The 19,290-nt window shown below is 33.0% G+C and overlaps 1 protein-coding gene across 1 annotated transcript in view; it reads right to left on the reverse strand.

The window, feature by feature from the left end:
* Positions 1-560: 560 nt before the first annotated feature.
* PAWR (pro-apoptotic WT1 regulator) overlaps positions 561-19,290 on the reverse strand; it is an 89,659-nt gene continuing 70,929 nt past the window's right edge. Inside the window, exons 4-6 of the mRNA XM_069490244.1 lie at positions 4,382-4,529; positions 2,652-2,756; positions 561-903 (exon numbers count right to left, since the gene is read on the reverse strand). Coding sequence (XP_069346345.1) covers positions 817-903; positions 2,652-2,756; positions 4,382-4,529 — 340 coding nt within the window. The 3' untranslated portion in view covers positions 561-816. The remainder of the gene's footprint in view (positions 904-2,651; positions 2,757-4,381; positions 4,530-19,290) is intronic.

Genomic DNA, 19,290 nt, shown 5'->3' on the forward strand with positions numbered 1-19,290 from the left:
TACACATTTTCCAGGCCCAAAGAATAAACAACTTTTAAAATATCCCATGTTCACTAATAAACCTTACAACAATAAAAAAAAAAAAGATAGTACCTACATAAGAAATTTTACATTAAAATTACAATTGTATGTCTTTTAGAAGTAAAAGTTATTTTAAAGTTTTTTAATATTCAAACACAAAATAGTAAATTTTCATTTACTATACCACAATTCAAGTATTCTCTTAAATTTATATTTAGCTAACAAGAACATGATATTAAGTGACTTTTAAAATAGTTTTCTTTTAAAATATTGTTATACAAAGTAGTGTGACTATTACTCTAAATTGCTTAGAATAAGTGGAAAGAACAGTAGCCAAAAACCTTTATGAGCAAGTCATCAACATATAAAAGGTTGCACCCATCAGTAATAAGGCATTTACAAGTAACTCCCCAAAAGTATCTGAATTCATGTAAACAAAGACTATGTATATTCCTTCAGGGAGAGAATGTGCTACCAAAGATAAAATATATTTAAAGGGTTGTGACTTTAAATCATGTGTTATTTGAATACCACACAAATCCAAAAAGGTATTACCTATCATTTTAATAACTGAAAGATATTACTTATTTGTGAAATAAAAAGGGTAGATAGTTTTTTTGAAACTAATAAGGAAAATGAAATATTTTGAAAATAAACATCCATCCGTTTTCTAGAAATAAATATACATACTTCGTTATTTTAATGTATTGCAGCATAGGAATATCGTCCTAGCATTGACCATAACATTCAATCAGTAGTTTTAAAATATTTATTCCACATTGAGCCTTGAATCTTCTACCTTGTCAGCTGCCCAACAACTTTCAAAAGAGTTTTATTTTCCTGCTTTAGCTGTTCATTTTCATCTTCTATGTCATCTAGGTCCTTAAGGAAAAAAAGGAAAATAATACTTTAATACTTTAAAGATATTTAAATATATTCTAAGGGAGATAAAAAAAAAAAAAACCTTTAAAAATACACATTCAAAGATAATTCATCTAACCAATTAATTTTGAAATGAAGGTAAGTTCTGAAAATAACTTTAGATAGAATCTGTCCCACCTAAAGCAACTCCTGACTTCATTCTTATCACAAATATGTGGGCCAACTCTTGCTAGAACTTTCAGATTTTCAAAAAAAGGCAGAAGTCAGAATTTCTAAATTGTAAATCTTCCAATGATCATAAATAAGTTAATTTTTTTAGTTAAAACCAAACTCCATTCCCCCTCCCTAAAATGGAAGGCTGAACAAAACACATATGCTGGCCATAGGTGGTATAGGGCCCCAAGTTGCAACCTTGTGTCAAATTGGGCATCAAAAGGTACAAGTTCACTTTGTGTGATCTTTAAATGTATACACTTGGGGATGAGACCAGGGATACGAACTGAGGCATACAGAAAAGAGGATCTGGGGCATACAGAGTTGATCTGGTTCAACTAATATGTATGGGCTTCTTCATGACATTTTGAGGGAAAGGTTTTAGAGCCAAAAAATAATTCAAAGCCACTAAAGTAGGCATTCACTCTCCAGCTTTAAAAGTATATGATCCAGCTCTATGTTCCCTGTATTAATCCTAGTTCCAAATATACAACCACCTGGTTAAAAATAATTCACTAGAAGTTTTAGTTAAAAAATATTATTTCAAGGTCAACTAGTTACTAAATGTTAGAAAAGCAGACATTTATAGATTTATCCTTGCAGTCTAAAATAGTAAAACTTGATACAATCAATTTAAATCACTGCTATAGTATAGCAACATTCTGATAAATTTTGTATACTGCCTTTCGACAATTAGGTAAATGATTTCAAAATTCACAAAATCAGAATTTGCATTTATTAACAAAAGAAATGAATGGTAGAAAAATCTGTTGAAACAACAAAAATACGGGATTTCTAAAATTACAACTGAGATCTACCTAAGGTTTGGAATTAAAAGATAAAATACATTCCTGAATCATTACTAGATTATAAACTCTATAAGGGCAGGAGTTTCATCATTGTTTATTATGTCCATAGTGCCTAAGACAGTGCAAATACCTCATGGGCATCAAAAATATTTGTAGAATTTCTTAAATCAAATTCTAGTACCAATAGAGGAATACTTGTGTTTGAATCAAGATGAAAGGCAGTCCACAAAGAATGGACTACACTGAAGTAGAACTGTCAAATACTGGCTTAGTCAATCGCTAAACCTGAAGCTGAGGATGTATTAAGTACAAGGGAAGAAAAAAAGTGATGAAAATACACACAAAGACATCAGACATCTGGAATTTCTTATAGTGATGAAGTACCAAATTTTAGTTCTTTATTGGGGCAACTCTGTGCCAGTACCCTTTTACGTATGGTAGTCACCGAGTTGTCTCTCATCTCCAAACTCTAACAAAACACAGAAAAAAATCCATTCATCAGTCCATCTCCAAAAGAATAAAATTAAGTTTGTTAAACTGATAATTGCCCAGAGGAAATCAGTTTGTGGAATGAAATGATGGTTCTTACTACTACAAATTACCATCTCATTAACAAAAGAACAAAATAAATAAGGCAATGAAATTTCTTCATATTTACATATTTTCATCCAATTCTCAAAAAAAAAAAAAAGGAAACCCTAGAACTGAAATATGTGAAATACTTACTCTATTTAACAAGTCGATTTCGTCTTTGAGTTTTCCGATCATTTCCTCTTTATCTTGCATCAGTCTCACAAGTCTTAGGTTTTCTTGCCTTTCTCTTACTACTTCCTGGTAGATATAATTACAAAGCATTAACTGAGAAGAACTGGTTGTTTATAATCTTCATAAATGGCATACATCTACCAAGTTTAGTAAAGTATCTTAGCTATATGAAGATACCTAATGAATTCCTTAAGACACTTGGTGAAGGAATGCAGAATCCACCACAGGAAAGAATCATAGAGTAAGGGTAATACAGGAACTGTAAACACACGTTTACACAAGTCTTTAACAAATATTAACAGACTCTATGACTTACCTTCTTTAGCTTCTCACCACTATTAAGTCAGGAATTATCTGTTTTTATAGATAATTATCTTGTTTGAGGTAATTCAAAACTTTTATTAAAAATACAAAATTTAACAAAAGGAGAGAGCCCAACAGAAAATCAATGGTCCTCAATTTTAGTTCTGGCTCTGCCAGTTAACTGACAATGGATAAAATGAAGGAACCGAAGTACATTACTGATTTTTAAACTATTTTTCTGTAAATAATGCAACACCTCTTTCCAAGAAATCTTATTTAGAATCCAGGGCCGTGGGCTGAGTCAACCACCTTGGGAGCAAGAAAAGGCAAAGCTGAAAAGGTCTTGCCCAGAACTTGGCTTCTTTCCTACCAACCCTCAGAGAAAGCAGCCAGCCAGCCACATCAATCAGCTGCTGCCAACTATGAGCGACTCAGTCCAAACTCTTGTGGAACTCCAGAAGCCTTTTTGAGGAACTTCCTTGAAAACTATTGGACTATGTATTTTCTAAAGTTTTTAACCCTGTAAAATAATGATTCCAAATAGAAACTAGCATAACAGCTTAGATGTGACTTCAAAATAATCATAACGTTATAAAATAGAAACAATTTTTTAAATTAAATCTCTTTACATTACATATATAAATTAAACTTTATATCACAGGGAATAATTTCAGTTCAGTAAACCAGAACCTATTTTCAACAATCAGAAAGAAATTCAGCGCTATTATCAATTTTAGGGGTTGAACGTCTATGGAACAAACCTTAGAACCTATGGTTAATAAATTTATGCCAATATTCATTTGAGTTGTTCTGACAGATACTTTTAAACAGGTTTATTCTTACATAAAATTGTTTCAAACACCAAAGATGGACCTAACTCAGAATTACTCTTGAATTTGGAAAGTTACAAATGGCAATCTGTTCAGGCAATATAAGAAACACACAGTAGTATATATTGCCAACTTAGACTTCTAACCACTTCAAAGACTGTTTTTGATATATTAAAGATAACATGTGGCAGAATAAGAATGTACATTAAATATTAAGGAATGTAAGAATTGGCTTCATTTCTAAAGTTTTAACATCAACAAAACTATTATAGATAGGAAAGTACTACGAAAATTTTTAAAAATATCTAGCTATGTAGCTATGCATACAGAAACTATATACTATGTAAGACAGTGATTAAAAGCTATTTGACTACATATGGAAATACTGATTACCAGTGATGTTATCTCCCATTAGTGCCCCTCATTCTTTTCCATTTTTTGGCACTGTCTCTCCCCTACAAATTTCAACTTATTTCTTTTCTCATCTGCTATGAAACTGAAAAAAGAATCCTAATTATGTATTAATTCTATCAATCTTAAATAATTAGTAATTCATACCTTTTCAAGATCTTCAATTTTCTTTTCCAATGTGCTACTTGAGGCCAAATTACCTGAAACATTTACATCCCTGTTATATCTAGTGAACCCACTTCTATCTGTTCGCGGGTATCTACTTGAGATATCTTCTTCAGAGGCAGTGGTTGTACTGTGAAAATAAAAACACGTATTTTATAAAAATCCCTGGCACTCAGCAATAAAAATGCCAAGAATATTTTCTGTTCAATCTAAGCAATTAACATTCCCCAAAGACATATGGCTATAGTAGCAACTTGTTTACAACTACAGAAGGGAATCATTATTCCAACGCCATGAAAAAAATGTAAAAGGAATATTAATTCTTCCAACCAATATCTACTGAGCAGTTCCTAAGATGTAACAGCAAACATAGACATAGACTCTGCCCTTCATAGAGCTTTTAGTTTAACAGAGAATATAATCAATTGTAATAAAGCAAGATGATCATCACAATAAGGTCAGTGTAAGGTACTATGAGAACTCTGACAAGATAGATCCCCTAGACTATCCGTGGTAAAACACCATTTTCCTTTTTTCTTTTTAAAAATTCCAATCCCTCATGGATCAATACTTTTGTAAAATAAAATAAAAAGAAACTGCTAAAAACTTAAAGGAAAAAGGACCATATAAAATACAAGTCCAAGTGTTTTTTATTAGATTCAGACCCATAAAATTATAAATATAATTAGAATAGAAAAAAAAGAAAAAAATTACAGAAAGTTACAAATTTTTCATTGAAAGTATACATAAAGGCAACTAATACAGAAAAAACTATTACACTAATAACTTTTGTCATTCCCATGATTCTAATTTAACCAAAAGTTATGATTGAAACAGCAATTCCTCAATTAAACACCAATTCATATACTATGAACTAACAGCATATGTTAATAAAGTTTTTAATGTAACAAATAAGTTTGCTTCTTGTTTGCTCTATTAATTATTTATTACTGCACAAAAAATTATTCCAACACTTAGTGGCTTAAAACAACACAGTTATTATCTCAAAGCTTCTGTTGGTCAGGAATTCCGAAGCAGCTTAGCTGGGTGGTTATGATTCAGGGTTTCTCATGAACTTTTAGTCAAGATGTTGGTTAGGGCTACAGTCATCTGAAGACTCCATGGGGTTGGAGAATCTTTTAAGCTCACTGGTGTGACTGAAGACAAAAGACCTCCCTCAGTACCTTGTTATGTGGGCCTCCCCTCTGGGCTGTTTACCACATGGTAGCTGGCTTCCAAAGAGAAAATGACAGAGCAAACAAGACAGAAGCTGCAATGTCTGTTATAATCCAATCTCAGAAGTGATATACAATCACGTCTGACTTATTCTATGGGTCACACATATCAACCCCTGTGCAATGTGAGAGGGAATTACACAAACCTAAACATCAGGAGGTAGGGCTCATTAGGGCTGTCTTTGAGGCCAACTACCACACTTAATTTATCTAATCTAGGTTGGACTGATGACAATGCTACTCACAAGAGATAATGTGTATCTAAACCATTTCTATGCTTTGTTTTAATAGCACTCACAATTAGAGAAACTAGTCTCAAAGAACAGGAATAGAAGAGATTTTAATGCAATTTCAGCAAGCTCAGATATTTATTTTTTTTAAACTTTTATCCAAAATGCAGAAAATTTGCTTTTCAAAATTTATTTCAACCCCTCACTGGTAGCTAGCTCCAATAATTTATCCAGCAAAATTATAGTTAAATCTAAAATTACTTTTGATTAAAAAATGGATTCCTGATCTATAAATTTCCTACCCATGGATTTTCTTTTGATGTAAAATGAAATTCAAAGTGTCCTATCAAATATGTAAGGTATTTGATTATAACTTTTTCAAATGTGCAATATCAAGCTCACCTCCTACTTTACTGATAATTGTTACTATATTGCTGAACCCATCATAACAAGCTATAATAACTTTTCCCTCAAATTTCTTTCATTTTTGTCCTTTGATCTTATCTGCCACTAAAAAGCATTTGACATTCCTTCCTTGCATGGAAGGCTAAGATCATTTAAAAAAAAAAAAAAAAACAAACCAAAAAAAACGAATGAAGTTATCAGACAAATAAGTCTAACTCAAATATTTATTTTTATTTTTTATTTATTTATTTATTTATTTTTTTGAGACAGAGTCTCACTCTGTTGCCCGGGCTAGAGTGAGTGCCGTGGCTTCAGCCTAGCTCACAGCAACCTCAAACTCCTGGGCTCAAGCGATCCTCCTGCCTCAGCCTCCCGAGTAGCTGGGACTACAGGCATGCACCACCATGCCCGGCTTATTTTTTGTATGTATATATTTTAGTTGTCCATATAATTTCTTTCTATTTTTAGTAGAGACGGGGTCTCACTCTTGCTCAGGCTGGTCTCGAACTCCTGACCTCGAGCGATCCACCCGCCTCGGCCTCCCAGAGTGCTAGGATTACAGGCGTGAGCCACCGCGCCCGGCCTAACTCAAATATTTAAAAAGTTGAAAACCAAACTGGTTTATCTTGCAAAAACTCTAAGAGTTATCCCAAAGTTCTAATACTCTTGACTGAAAATTTACCTTTGAAAACCAATGTATTACACCTTAGCATATGAAAACAGTTGAGCAACTCAACTGATCCAATCAACTCCCAAACTGCACTATCATTTAATTTTTTAGAAATTCAAATATAATGAACTGGTGTTTAAAAATTCACACTTTTCATGAACTACTTTTAATTCAGCTGATATAGCAAGCATATTGTTTAGTTCAGCTGACATAGCAACACTTTCTCAGTGAAAGAAGCAAGACATTGATTTATACTCTGGCACATGTTCCAACATGTTTTTCTTGTTGGTGTCTCTGCCTAATTAGAATATACTCCTACAAAAGCAAAGCAAAACTCCAAACCACATTTGTTGATACTACAACACTTTAAAATGTTATATACTTCAGAGCAAGCTATACTTGTCAGCAATGAGGCTGAAAAATAAATTCTTACTTCCTATCATTGTCATGTTAACAAAATCAGTGTGGTCACCAAATTGTAACAAAAACTCCTTTGTTACCCTTATTTGTCTGAGAATTGCCCTTCTGTATCATTATTCCATTCTTAAATATATCAAACTATGGTGTTGCTGGAAAGTAGTACATGAACTACCTTCTTTGCTATGGATTCATCCAATGTTTCCAAGCAAACATATTTTGTCATTTGTATATACTTATTTTCATTATTATTTCAATAGATTTAGGGGGTAAAACTGTTTTTTATTACATGAACTGTATAATGCTGAAGTCAGTGTAACCATCACCAGAATAGTGTACGCTGTATCCGACACCCTCTTTTCTTAATTTCCAATATCCATCATACCATTTTATGAACATATATACCTATTGTTTAGCTGCCACTTATAAGTGAGAATATATCATATTTGTTTTGCCATTCCTGAGGTGCTTCACTTAGGATAATGGTCTCCAGGTCCATCCAAGTTGCTGCAAAAGACATTATATCATTCTTTTTAACAGCCGAGTAGTACTCCATGGGGTGCATACCATCCACTCCTCAGCTGATGGGCATTTAGGTTGGTTCCATATCTTTGTAATTGTGAATTGTGCTGCAATAAACATACCAGTGCACGTGTCTTTCTGCTATAATGACTTATTTTCCTTTAGGTAGATAGATACCCAATAAGGGGACTGCTGGATTGAATGGTCATTCTACTTTTAGTTTTTTGAGGAATCTCCATACTGTTTTCCATAGAGGTTGTAGCAATTTACATTCCTACCAATAGTATGTAAGTGTTCCCTTTTACTGCATCTGCACCAACATCTGTTTTTTTTTGGGGGGGGGGCATTTTAATAATGGCCATTCTGAGAGGGATAAGGTGGTATCTCACTGTGGTTTTAATTTGCATTTCCCTGATGATTAGTAATGTTGAGCATTTTTTCATGTTTTTTTTTTTTGGCCATTTGCGTATCTTCTTTTGAAAAATAACCTGTTTGTGTCTTTTGTCTACTTTTTAATGGTGTTATTTGTTTTTCCTTCCTTGTTTGTTTGGGTTTTTATAGATTCTGGATATTGGTCTTTTGTCAGATGTATAGTTTGTGAATGTTTTCTCCAATTCTGTGGGTTGTGTATCTGCTCTGTTGATTATTTCCTTTGCTGTGCAGAAATGCTTTAGTTTAATTAAGTCCCATTTATCTATTTATTTATTGTTGCTATATTTGCTTTTGTGGTCTTACAAGAAAGGAGAAGTATAAAACACTGATGAAAGAAATCAGAAATGACACAAATGGGAAAATATGCCATGTCCACATGGATTGAAACAATCAATATTATTAAAATGTGCATACTATCCCAAGTAATTTACAGATTGAATGCAATTCTCATCAAAATACCAATGTCATTTTTCACAGAACTAGAAAAAACAATCCAGAATTTCACATGGAATCAAAAAAGAGCCCAAATAGCCAAAGCAATCCTAAGCAAGAACAAATTTGGAAGCATCACATTACAGGACTTCAAATTATACTTCAAGGCTACAGTAACCAAAACAGTATGGTTCTGGCATAAAAGTAGACACATAGATCAATGGAACTGAATAGAAAGCCCAGAAATAAAATTGTATAGCTACAACAAACTGATTTTCAACAAAGGAGACAAAAATATACACTGGAGAAAGGATGCCCTAGTCAACAAATGGTGCTACGAAAATTGGAGAGCCACATGCAGAAGAATGAAACTGGATCCTTATCTATCACCATACACAAAAAGTAACTCAAGATAGATTAAAGACTTAACTGTAAGACCCAAAACCATAAAAATTCTAGAAGAAAATGTAGGAAAAAACTCTTCTGGACATTGGCTGAGGCAAAGAATTCATGACTAAGATGTCATTTGTATGTAAGTTTTTTAATGTTAAAAACCTCAAGTGAGACTTTATAAGAAACCCACAAAATCCTAATGATTATATGGTGAAATCTTAAACCTCTACTTCTGTCAGTTTTTTAATGTAATATTCTTTCTTTCAAATAATGAATTTGGTTTTGAACATACTTATGTCATGCATATAAATGCCAATTAAATTTTTATGGTTTTATTGTTTTATTAGCCAGTGTATCTCCACAAATAACTATGGTTTTAGCACATCCCTATCAATTATAGTTGAAAACTAAATTCAACATAAAACAGGTAATACTTCTCAGCAAACCTAGTATAAACTCTTTTGGTCTGCGTGTCTTTGAAATTATTTCCATCATCATCATTTGGTTTACCACTACTGTCACATTTAGAAAAAGTGTATGTTCTTTTCTCATCAGAAAGTCCAATAAAGCTTGTTTTGTCACCAGTAAATTAGGGTTAAAAATAAATAATATAAATTTTACTCCAGGATTTAGATAATTTTTAAAAACAGAAATTTAAAAGAATGAAAAAAGTTTATGCTTTATTTTTATCTAATTATTATATATTTACTTTTTAATTATTTTATTTATGGGACAAAAATAAATCTGATTAAAATTAATACAAGATTTTAAAAATAAATAAATGTATACATTTTCTTCAATTCTTATGCATTTTTGTGTTACAAATGACTAACTTGACTAATGACTTGGCATAATTAGCATGCAATTCACCATGGCACTTGGACTAGTCTGTATCCTGTTCACATAGTCCACTGATCATGCACTTGGATGAGATAATGACAACATCAAAACGCAATTCAAGTTTCTAAATGCTTACTCTCAAGTTCTTTTTTTATCTTGTCATGGAGTGTTAGCATACAGTTCAGGGACAATACTTTGAGTAGCACTATGCTAGAGAAGGTTAAAACATCAAAGTCCACTTAGACAAAAATTCAAATTACAGTATAGTGCAACATGCACAGAAAGTGAACAAAGCATGCTTCCCTCAGGATACCTTCAGCACCAAATGACTATTTGACATACAGAGCAAAGAAGGAATGACTAAATAACGATTACACAGTACTAGCTTTTAAATATAAATGTCCTAATATTTTTCAGATAAAAAAGTAACCATAAATAGAATTCTAATATTAGGTTATTAATACGAATTGTCCGATTTCCTTAAGTACTAAGTTTGACAGTTGATATCTCTGAAATTTCACTTTGATACTTCTTGTTTTATTTTTATTGTGAAGGTACATTCTCATTCTTTCAAATATATGGTTTGGCTTGTGATTATCTTTCAAAATTTTTTTTAGAGCAATTTTTGGGAAACCATGGATAAGTCAAAAATTCATGTTATTTTCGTATATGAGTTCCATTGTGGAACCAGTGCAGCACAGACAGCTCAAAATATCAATGAAGTGTTTGAGAAGGATGTGGCTAATGAACGCACAGTATGTCAGTGGTTTAAGATGTTCCTTTCTGGTGATTTTAATCTTGAAAATGAGTCGTGTGGGCAACCTGAGACCAACGTGGATAATGATGAGCTGAAAGCTGTAGTGGAAGTGAATCCATCTCAATCTATGCGTGAATTAGCAGCAAAGTTTGATGTTACTATTCCAACAACATTGGACCATTTAAAACAAATTAGCAAAGTAAAATGAGCTGTAGAGATGGGTTCTCTATGAATTAAATGAGACTCAGAAGAAAAATTGTCTCGAAGCTCATCTTTCTTTGCTGTCACAACATAAAGGCGAACCATTTCTACACTGTATTGTCATGTGTGATGAAAAATGGATTGTTTGACAATTGCAAGCATTTGGCACAATGGTTGGATAAAGATGATGTGCCAAAACACAGTCCAAAACCGAATATTAATCATAAAAAGCTAATGGTGCCTCCTTAGTGGTCCAGAGCTGGTATTATCCACTATAGCTTCATGGCACCTGGTCAATCGATTACAACAGATGTCTACTGCAACCAAATGGATGAAATGACGAGGATGCTTGTGATTAAGTGGCAGAGATTGGTCAATAGAGACAGGCCAATCCTCTTGCAAGACAACACTCAACAACAGGTTGCACAAACAACACTGTTCAAACTACATAGGCTGGACTCGGAAACTCTCTTGTCATCCACCACATTCACCAGAACTTGCACCAACTGACTACCACTTCTTCAAAGCTTTGGACCACTTCTTGTAAGGAAAAATATTTAATTCTCAACAAGCTTTTTTGATTTCGTCGCCATTTACTCTCCAGGCTTCTTCGCTGCTGGCATAAACAAGCTACCATTAAAATGGCAAAACTGTGTCAATAGTTTAGGCTCATACTTTGATTAATTGTACTACTTCTTGCTTGAGATATAATAAACTAAACTTTTGATTCAAAATCAGACATTTAATATTTAATGACATAATTTTTTTCCTCCTGTACTCTAGCAGATTATCTTATGCATTATTACACTTTGGAAACCAGTGCTTTAGACATCATTTAAAGGAAAACCATTAAAGCAGGAAAAGTAACAGGATCATTTTTACAAAATGCATAGAAGATAAGCCACACTGGAGGCAGGAAGGCCAGTTTGGAGGCTACTGTAATCATCTATGTAAGTTGTCCTAGACTGCTGTGGTATCAATGAGATGCTCAAGAGGTAAACTCAGTAAGACTTGGTGAATGACTGGATACGGGTGAGGTAGTGAGGGAAAAAAATAATTGTCATAAACAATAGCTAGGTTTCCAGCTTGAGCAAAAGTAGATGTTGATGCCAACTACTGAAATCCATAGGGTTTCACAAGTTTACTTTTGAACATCTTGAGTTTAGCATGCGTCTGAAATATCCAAAGCATTTAATAGTTGTTGGTTACACAGGTATGGAGCTAATGCTTTGGAGTCATCAGCATATGTATAGATAGTAACTGAAGTCATTGAAGTGAATCAAATTTCTAGCACAAATACACAGAACAAAAAGAGAATAAAGTCTGCAATAAAAAGCCAAGTAATACCAATACATAAAGAATAAGTACAGGAAAGGAAGAACTACAAAGACGACTGGGAAATACCAGCAAAGTGGTAGGAAGAAAATCAAGAGAATAAGGTATCACTAGAGTCATGCCATATTATAGAAGAGCATTAACAACCATTTTAAAGGACCCCCTTTTTCACTTAAAAAAAAAGTCCAACTTTTTGCATCAACCATAAGATTATTCAGGTAGAAACTATAATGCTGACAGCTACAAACGAACAAAACACCCAGCAATATGGGTATTCCTTAATATTCTTGTATTTGCTTGATGAACAAGTTTAAAACTATTTCAAAAAAGTTTAACCAATTAACAAGTTAAAAAATTCTTCACATTACGCTTGTCAATATATAAATGGTATCATTATGCTAATTTAAGCAAGGAATAATTATTAGTGAAAAACAAAATCAGTGCTTTATCCCCAGCACATACTATGTTTATAAGGACTATTGTCATAATTGTGAAGAACTGTGCTGCTTGATCCTATTGCCAAATATAGCTGTTTATTCTAAAAACAGAAATGTTTTTAACCTATTTTGAAGGCCAGATTTGCACTGTGCAAAATATTCAGACTAAAAGATTGTTTCATTAACTCTAAAAAGTTTGTAACAGCCTATTTAGGAATGTTAACACAAATCTCTAATATAATCCAAAAAGAATTCTCCTGTCCTTAACTACAAAGATATTAACTATAATGTTCAGAAAAGTGAAAACAATAAACAGTATAATCAAAGATAAATACCACACTTTACTGGAAATTTTTTCCCCTCTGGGAATTTTCACATCTTCTGTGGAAGGACCAGGGGATGTTGTGTTCAGGAAAATTACACTGTTATTCTAAAACTATCATGAGAATGAGATTGGCAGCATTAAGAGATTATAGCTAGAGGAATTTTCCACTAAAATAGACATTTTAAAGCTCAGCAATTAGAAAAAATACAAGATTCATGGGCAAAATCCCACACTTAGAATAGATATCAAATACTGAGAAGTATTGGCTATATTGTGAAATTCCTAAATAACCAACAAGTACATGATTGGCTTCTATACTTCCAGTATCATTTACTACCCTATTCTCTCCACCACCCAAAACAGTCCTTTGGCTCTATGTAGGGTTTCTCTCTCTTATTTCTTTAAATACAAATACATACATAAACACATGCATCAACAACTAAAACTCAAAATCCACTCTCAGACTTTATTAAAATTGTGATATCCATTGTGAAAAACAGAAAATATTAATGAGTATCACCAGTAATTCCACTAACCCAGAGATAACTACCATTAACATTTTATAACATATTAATAGTTTTTAACCTTTTTGGATCACAGATTTCTTTTAAAATCTGATGAAAAATACAAATCTATTCCTAGAAAAATGAACATTATATTCTTTTACATAGAATTTTATCAGTTCGTCACATCAATAGACCTCAGGTTAAGAATACTTTATATATATTATGATAGACTGTTTTGTATCATACTTTTTGTAATATACTCTCCCTCCTCCCCATTTAAGTAGGTAATAATTTTCCTATTAATTAATATTCTCCTATAGCATCATTTTAATGGTTGCATTATAACTTTTTATACCAATATGTTATAGTTTATAACCTATCTCACTGATAAAAATTTGATTGTTCCAGTTAGGGAGTATCATATCACACATGCTCATTTCTGGTGTAAAAAATATAGAGAATTATCCTAAAGAGATGAGCGATATCTGTTTGCTCAAATATCACTACCTGAAAGCTAGACAAAACAAATCAAGAGAAGAAAATATTCTTCCAAATGTAGTTCATTATATCCAGTAAGAACAGCTAAAATTAACTCTCCTCATTATTATCTTAATATGAGTCTCCTAAACAGGCAAGCAGAGTACCTTGCACCTCAGAACTATTCAATAAATAGCTGACATATAAATGTCCATTTTGCTGTTTTGGAAAAACCTTCGACTAAGCAATATGAAAAACTTCTGCGTACTAAGAATAAATCGGGCCGGGCGCGGTGGCTCACGCCTGTAATCCTAGCACTCTGGGAGGCCGAGGCGGGTGGATCGCTCGAGGTCAGGAGTTCAAGACCAGCCTGAGCAAGAGTGAGACCCCGTCTCTACTAAAAATAGAAAGAAATTATATGGACAACTAAAATATATATATACAAAAAATTAGCCGGACATGGTGGCGCATGCCTGTAGTCCCAGCTACTCGGGAGGCTGAGGCAGTAGGATCGCTTAAGCCCAGGAGTTTGAGGTTGCTGTGAGCTAGACTGACGCCACGGCACTCACTCTAGCCAGGGCAACAGAGTGAGACTCTGTCTCAAAAAAAAAAAAAAAAAAAAAGAATACATCGGTTCACACAAAAACTTGTACATGCATGTTCATTGCATAATATATATAACAATTCATAATAGCCAAAAAGTATAATAAATAGTCCAACATGTCCATTATGTTAATCCAAATGGTTAAACATAATGTGGTATAGCCGTGCATGCTACAATATGCATAAATCTTGAAAACATTATGCTAAGTGAAAGAAGACAGACACAAAAGGCCACATACTGTACAATAACATTCAAATGAAATATCTAGTGTAGACAAATCTATAAAGACAGAAAACAGATTACTGGTTGCTAGGGGCTTGGGAGAAGGGAAGAACAAAGACTGACTGCTTCATGGGTATAAGGTTTCCCTTTAGGGGAGGAAAACAAATTCTGGAACTAGAGAGTGGTGATGGTTGTTTAACACTGTGAATGCACTAAAAACTGAATTGTACACTTTACAAAGGTGTGTTTTACGGTATTTGAATTACATCTTAATAAAGCTCTTTAAAAAAGAGAATAGGAAATAGCATGTTCAGTTTAGTAATTTTCAAAAAAACTATACATAAAATGCACTTAAAATTACACCAAATATTATTACATAGTTTCTCTTTCATAATTATGAAGATACTTTACATCTTCTTAAACCTAAAGATCATAATTAAGAACAAAAGTTATTTTCTGCTACTGTACAATAGCTAGACAAAAGTAAAGAGAGCCCTGAAATTCAGAGCCATACATAGATAAGTTACTTTAAAAAAAAAATAAACAAAAAAAAACCTATGTAAACAGAAAAAAATTCAGTTACCGGTACCTTCCAGTTACTTGGAGTCTAAATAAGCTAATTAAATCAAATGTCCACATTGTACCCATTTGTCATCTATACTAGGCAAAATAATACCACCGTGAGGTGAAGTAACATATACTGACAAAATGTGCCTATTAATATACGCTTAATTTCACATGAGTGATTACATGTCACTGTGCCTCAATTTCCTTATTTGTAAAATGGGGATAATAAAAGCACCCCCTTCATAGGACTGTCAGAGAATTAACTGTGTGGCAAGTACTTTGAATAGTACCTGGTACATGGTAAATATAAAAATCTTAGCTAAGAATATTTACGACACAGGAAAGTTCACATATCCACCAGTCCACCAAATGTACCAGTATCCCATCTTACTTTAGAATATCATTTTGTGACTTCCATTTCCTTTTCCAAAATCCATTAACCAAAAGAGACACAGCTATTTCCATGCATGACAGCATTTGGTAAAATATAGAACATATGTCAATATAGAAATAATGGATCTTGAAAAGGCATAGATTTCTTAGAGAGTGTCACATGTAGCCCAAGAAAACTCTCTCTCTCCAACTACTGGGAGATACATTTGGTCCTCTTTAGTCTGGATTTCTCACTTTAAAGATTTTGGCTGATTTTTCTGGTGTGACCTTTAACCAACAAACCAAGGAAGTTTCTGTCTACTTGGTAGTTCTCAAAGCATATGTGCAAACAAGAACTACTGGTCTTAAAACAATATTATAAATAAAGTTCCATTTAGAAAAAAGTTGACATAATTGTGTTGCAAAATCTTAAATTAAAATTATGTTTCTAAATAAAGTAATTCTCTTTCTAAACTTAAATAGGTTCAATTCAATTACCTGTGAAAGAGCTTGAGAATCAAGTGAGAACTAAATGTCTAAACTTCTCTGCATACTAGTTCAAAAAGAACAGAGTTAAGATGATAATTTAAGATACAGTATCTAAGTTTTAAAAGTAATCCTTCTCTAAACAAAATGTAGAATATCAATACAATGAATGGAATATTATTCAGCCACAAAAAGAAATAAAGTCCTGATACATACTAGAATACGGACAAACCTTTAAAACATTATGCTAAGTAAAAGAAGTTAGACACAAAAGGCCAAATATTGCATGATTCCATTTATATGGACTGTCACAAATAGGCAAATCCATAGAGACAGAAAGTAGATTAGTGGTTGCCAGGGGGCTCGAGGAGGGTAAATACAGAGTGACTGATTTAAAAGGACAGGATTTACTTTTGGGGTGATGAAAAAGTTCTGGAACTAGACTGGTGAAAGTTATATATTAAGAACGTACTTAATACCACTGAATTGTGTACAATAAAATGGTTAGAATAATGCCCATTTTGCCATATTAAAAATTAAAAACATTTAAAAGGTGATCTTCTCACCATAGAATCCTGTCTAATTTAAAAGGTGATCTTCTCACCATAGAATCCTGTCTAATCTCAGCAGTGTCTGAATCAAGCTGGCCCTTTCACTCTCTCCACAGCTTACATCCTGTCAGAAACCACACCCATTATTCTGACACAGTGCCATCCTTTCCACCAGAAAGCATTCATCAATTGTCCCTCCATTTAATTCTTCCAGGTGATGGTGTCTCAAGTTAACCCTTACCTGGTTTCACATGCCTACATGTTAACATTAATGTGACTGTTGGCTTAGATAGGAACAGAGTGGGAAATAACCTATGCAGTGTTATCTGAGAATGTCATGACGTTTAATTTACCCCCAAATCTCTTCCTATTCTAACATTTGTATGATTAGAGCATTGCACAGTGTCTCAAATGAAATGCGATTCATGCTAAGTAGAAGTCTTCCCATTTACACAATGGCAAACCACCTACCCAGAGTTAGTTCTGCTAAAATATAACATATGTGTTATGCAAAATCACTCAATAAAAACACAGGGATTATAGGAGAAATTGGGCTAGGGGCACAATGCTCAAAAACTTCATCAGTGAGACAGTAAAGAAAAAAAATAGGAACCTAATAAAAAATGGCAGCACAGTTTTACCCATGTTAAACAGTTAAGACATAAATATGGCAATTTATCTTGAAGAAGAAGTGAAGTTCACTTTTGGAAGTTGGCTGGCATCAGAAGGGTTGCAGCTTGTAAGTTATTTTTAAGTGTGAGTAGGAAGGAGGGTTATCTGAAATCAGACTGGAAGCTGTAATATCACATGTGGAAGGAAGGCTCTGGCTCATACTTGGATAGCTGGTAGATGTTTGCAGTGTGTGCCTGAGAGCATTTTGTGCATTCCTATGTAGCTTGGTTGAGCTGGGTACAGCTTTCTACATCCACTTAGCGTTTCTTATAAACAAAATTGGGCATAAGCAAAGGCAAAATTTAAATGAGGGTCAAATTGTTCCCTAATGTATCAACTGGGACAAATTTGTATTTTCAAAACAAGTATTACTACAGAACTGACTGTGGAAGAGAAACCTGACCCTTAAGAAAAAGAATCATGGTCACATTTTATTCAAAGAAAGAAATTATTGGTCCCCAAAGAAGTGATAGTGAGGATCTCTGGTATATTTATGCTACACTTTATTGAAAAGGCAGAAATCCCTCAGTTGATATCAGCCATTGTTTAGAGAAATTAAAAGTTGAAGATGCCTATGTTACATTTGGTGAAAAGAAAACCAGAATGTGAAACTGTACATCTATAATGCTCACAGTTATATAAATAAAAAGCCCAGAAAAATAAATTGCAAGTAAAAAAGAAAAATAATGCCAATAGTATTTCACTTGGGTGGTCGGATTATGGGTGAGTTTTTCTAATCCTAATTTTCTATATTTCTCAAATTTTCAATGATTAGTATTATTTTAAAATAAAGGAAATAATTTTTAAATTGTATAAAATTTCTATCCTGATTATTTTCAGTAATTGAAAATATTATAAGAAAAGTCCTGATGAAGCTACGTGAATGATAGAACCACAATAATAATGTGAAACATTGCAGATTTGAAATAGGGTCTGCATCTGTATTTTGGCTAAGATAGGGTTAATTTTTTCTAACATTCACATCTTGATGTGTCCATGCTCTTTATAAAAAAAAAACTAGTAATATTTCCTCTCCTGTAACTCAATCAATTTCTGCTTTGACGGAATATGGCAAAAGAGTTCACTGAACTAAATCCTTATTTTCATCAGGGAGAGAAGATGCTGCCTGGCTGCTGTCTGATGAGGCTATTGTTGGGTAAGGTACGTGAAGGTTTTTTACAAAGTATTATATCTATTAAGGTTACTTGGGTAGGTGGGTGGGGAGTGCTGAGAAGCACTTATTACTTTGCATAAATGTTACTTAATAAAATAATCCTGATTTAAACATATTTGTGAAAACATAAGAATCAGTTAATTACTACGTGAGAATGATAACACTTAGTATTTGTCTTAACTTGTTTTCCCCATTCTTTACAAATGGTAAATTATATACCCTGGCTAATCTGGCCTTTTACAAGTCTTTAAGTATTGTCTTGCCTTCTTTTTTTTTTCTTTTTTTTTTTTAATTTTAACCAGTGCACTATAAACTTAACAAAGTAAACATCCTGTTAAGAAAATTACACATGGAGAAAAAAAAACTCACAAATATATGACACTGATTGATCTTTACTAAACTTTGAGTTTCAGAAATTTCATGACCCTTACCTCCAAATATTTCCCTTAAGTTATTCAAATACTTTTTAAAAAGGAAAACAGTGAATCTATAAAATATATTCTAAACAAGAGTCAATTCAGTTTTTAAAATATAGCATAACTAGATCGAGCACTTCATAGTCAGTGCTGGAAAAGTACATTGCTGATATTTGTGAGAAAAAATTAAAAACTAAATATAAATTCAATTCA

This window comes from Eulemur rufifrons, chromosome 16, assembly GCF_041146395.1.
Source record: "Eulemur rufifrons isolate Redbay chromosome 16, OSU_ERuf_1, whole genome shotgun sequence".
In the NCBI taxonomy this organism is placed as follows: domain Eukaryota; kingdom Metazoa; phylum Chordata; class Mammalia; order Primates; family Lemuridae; genus Eulemur; species Eulemur rufifrons.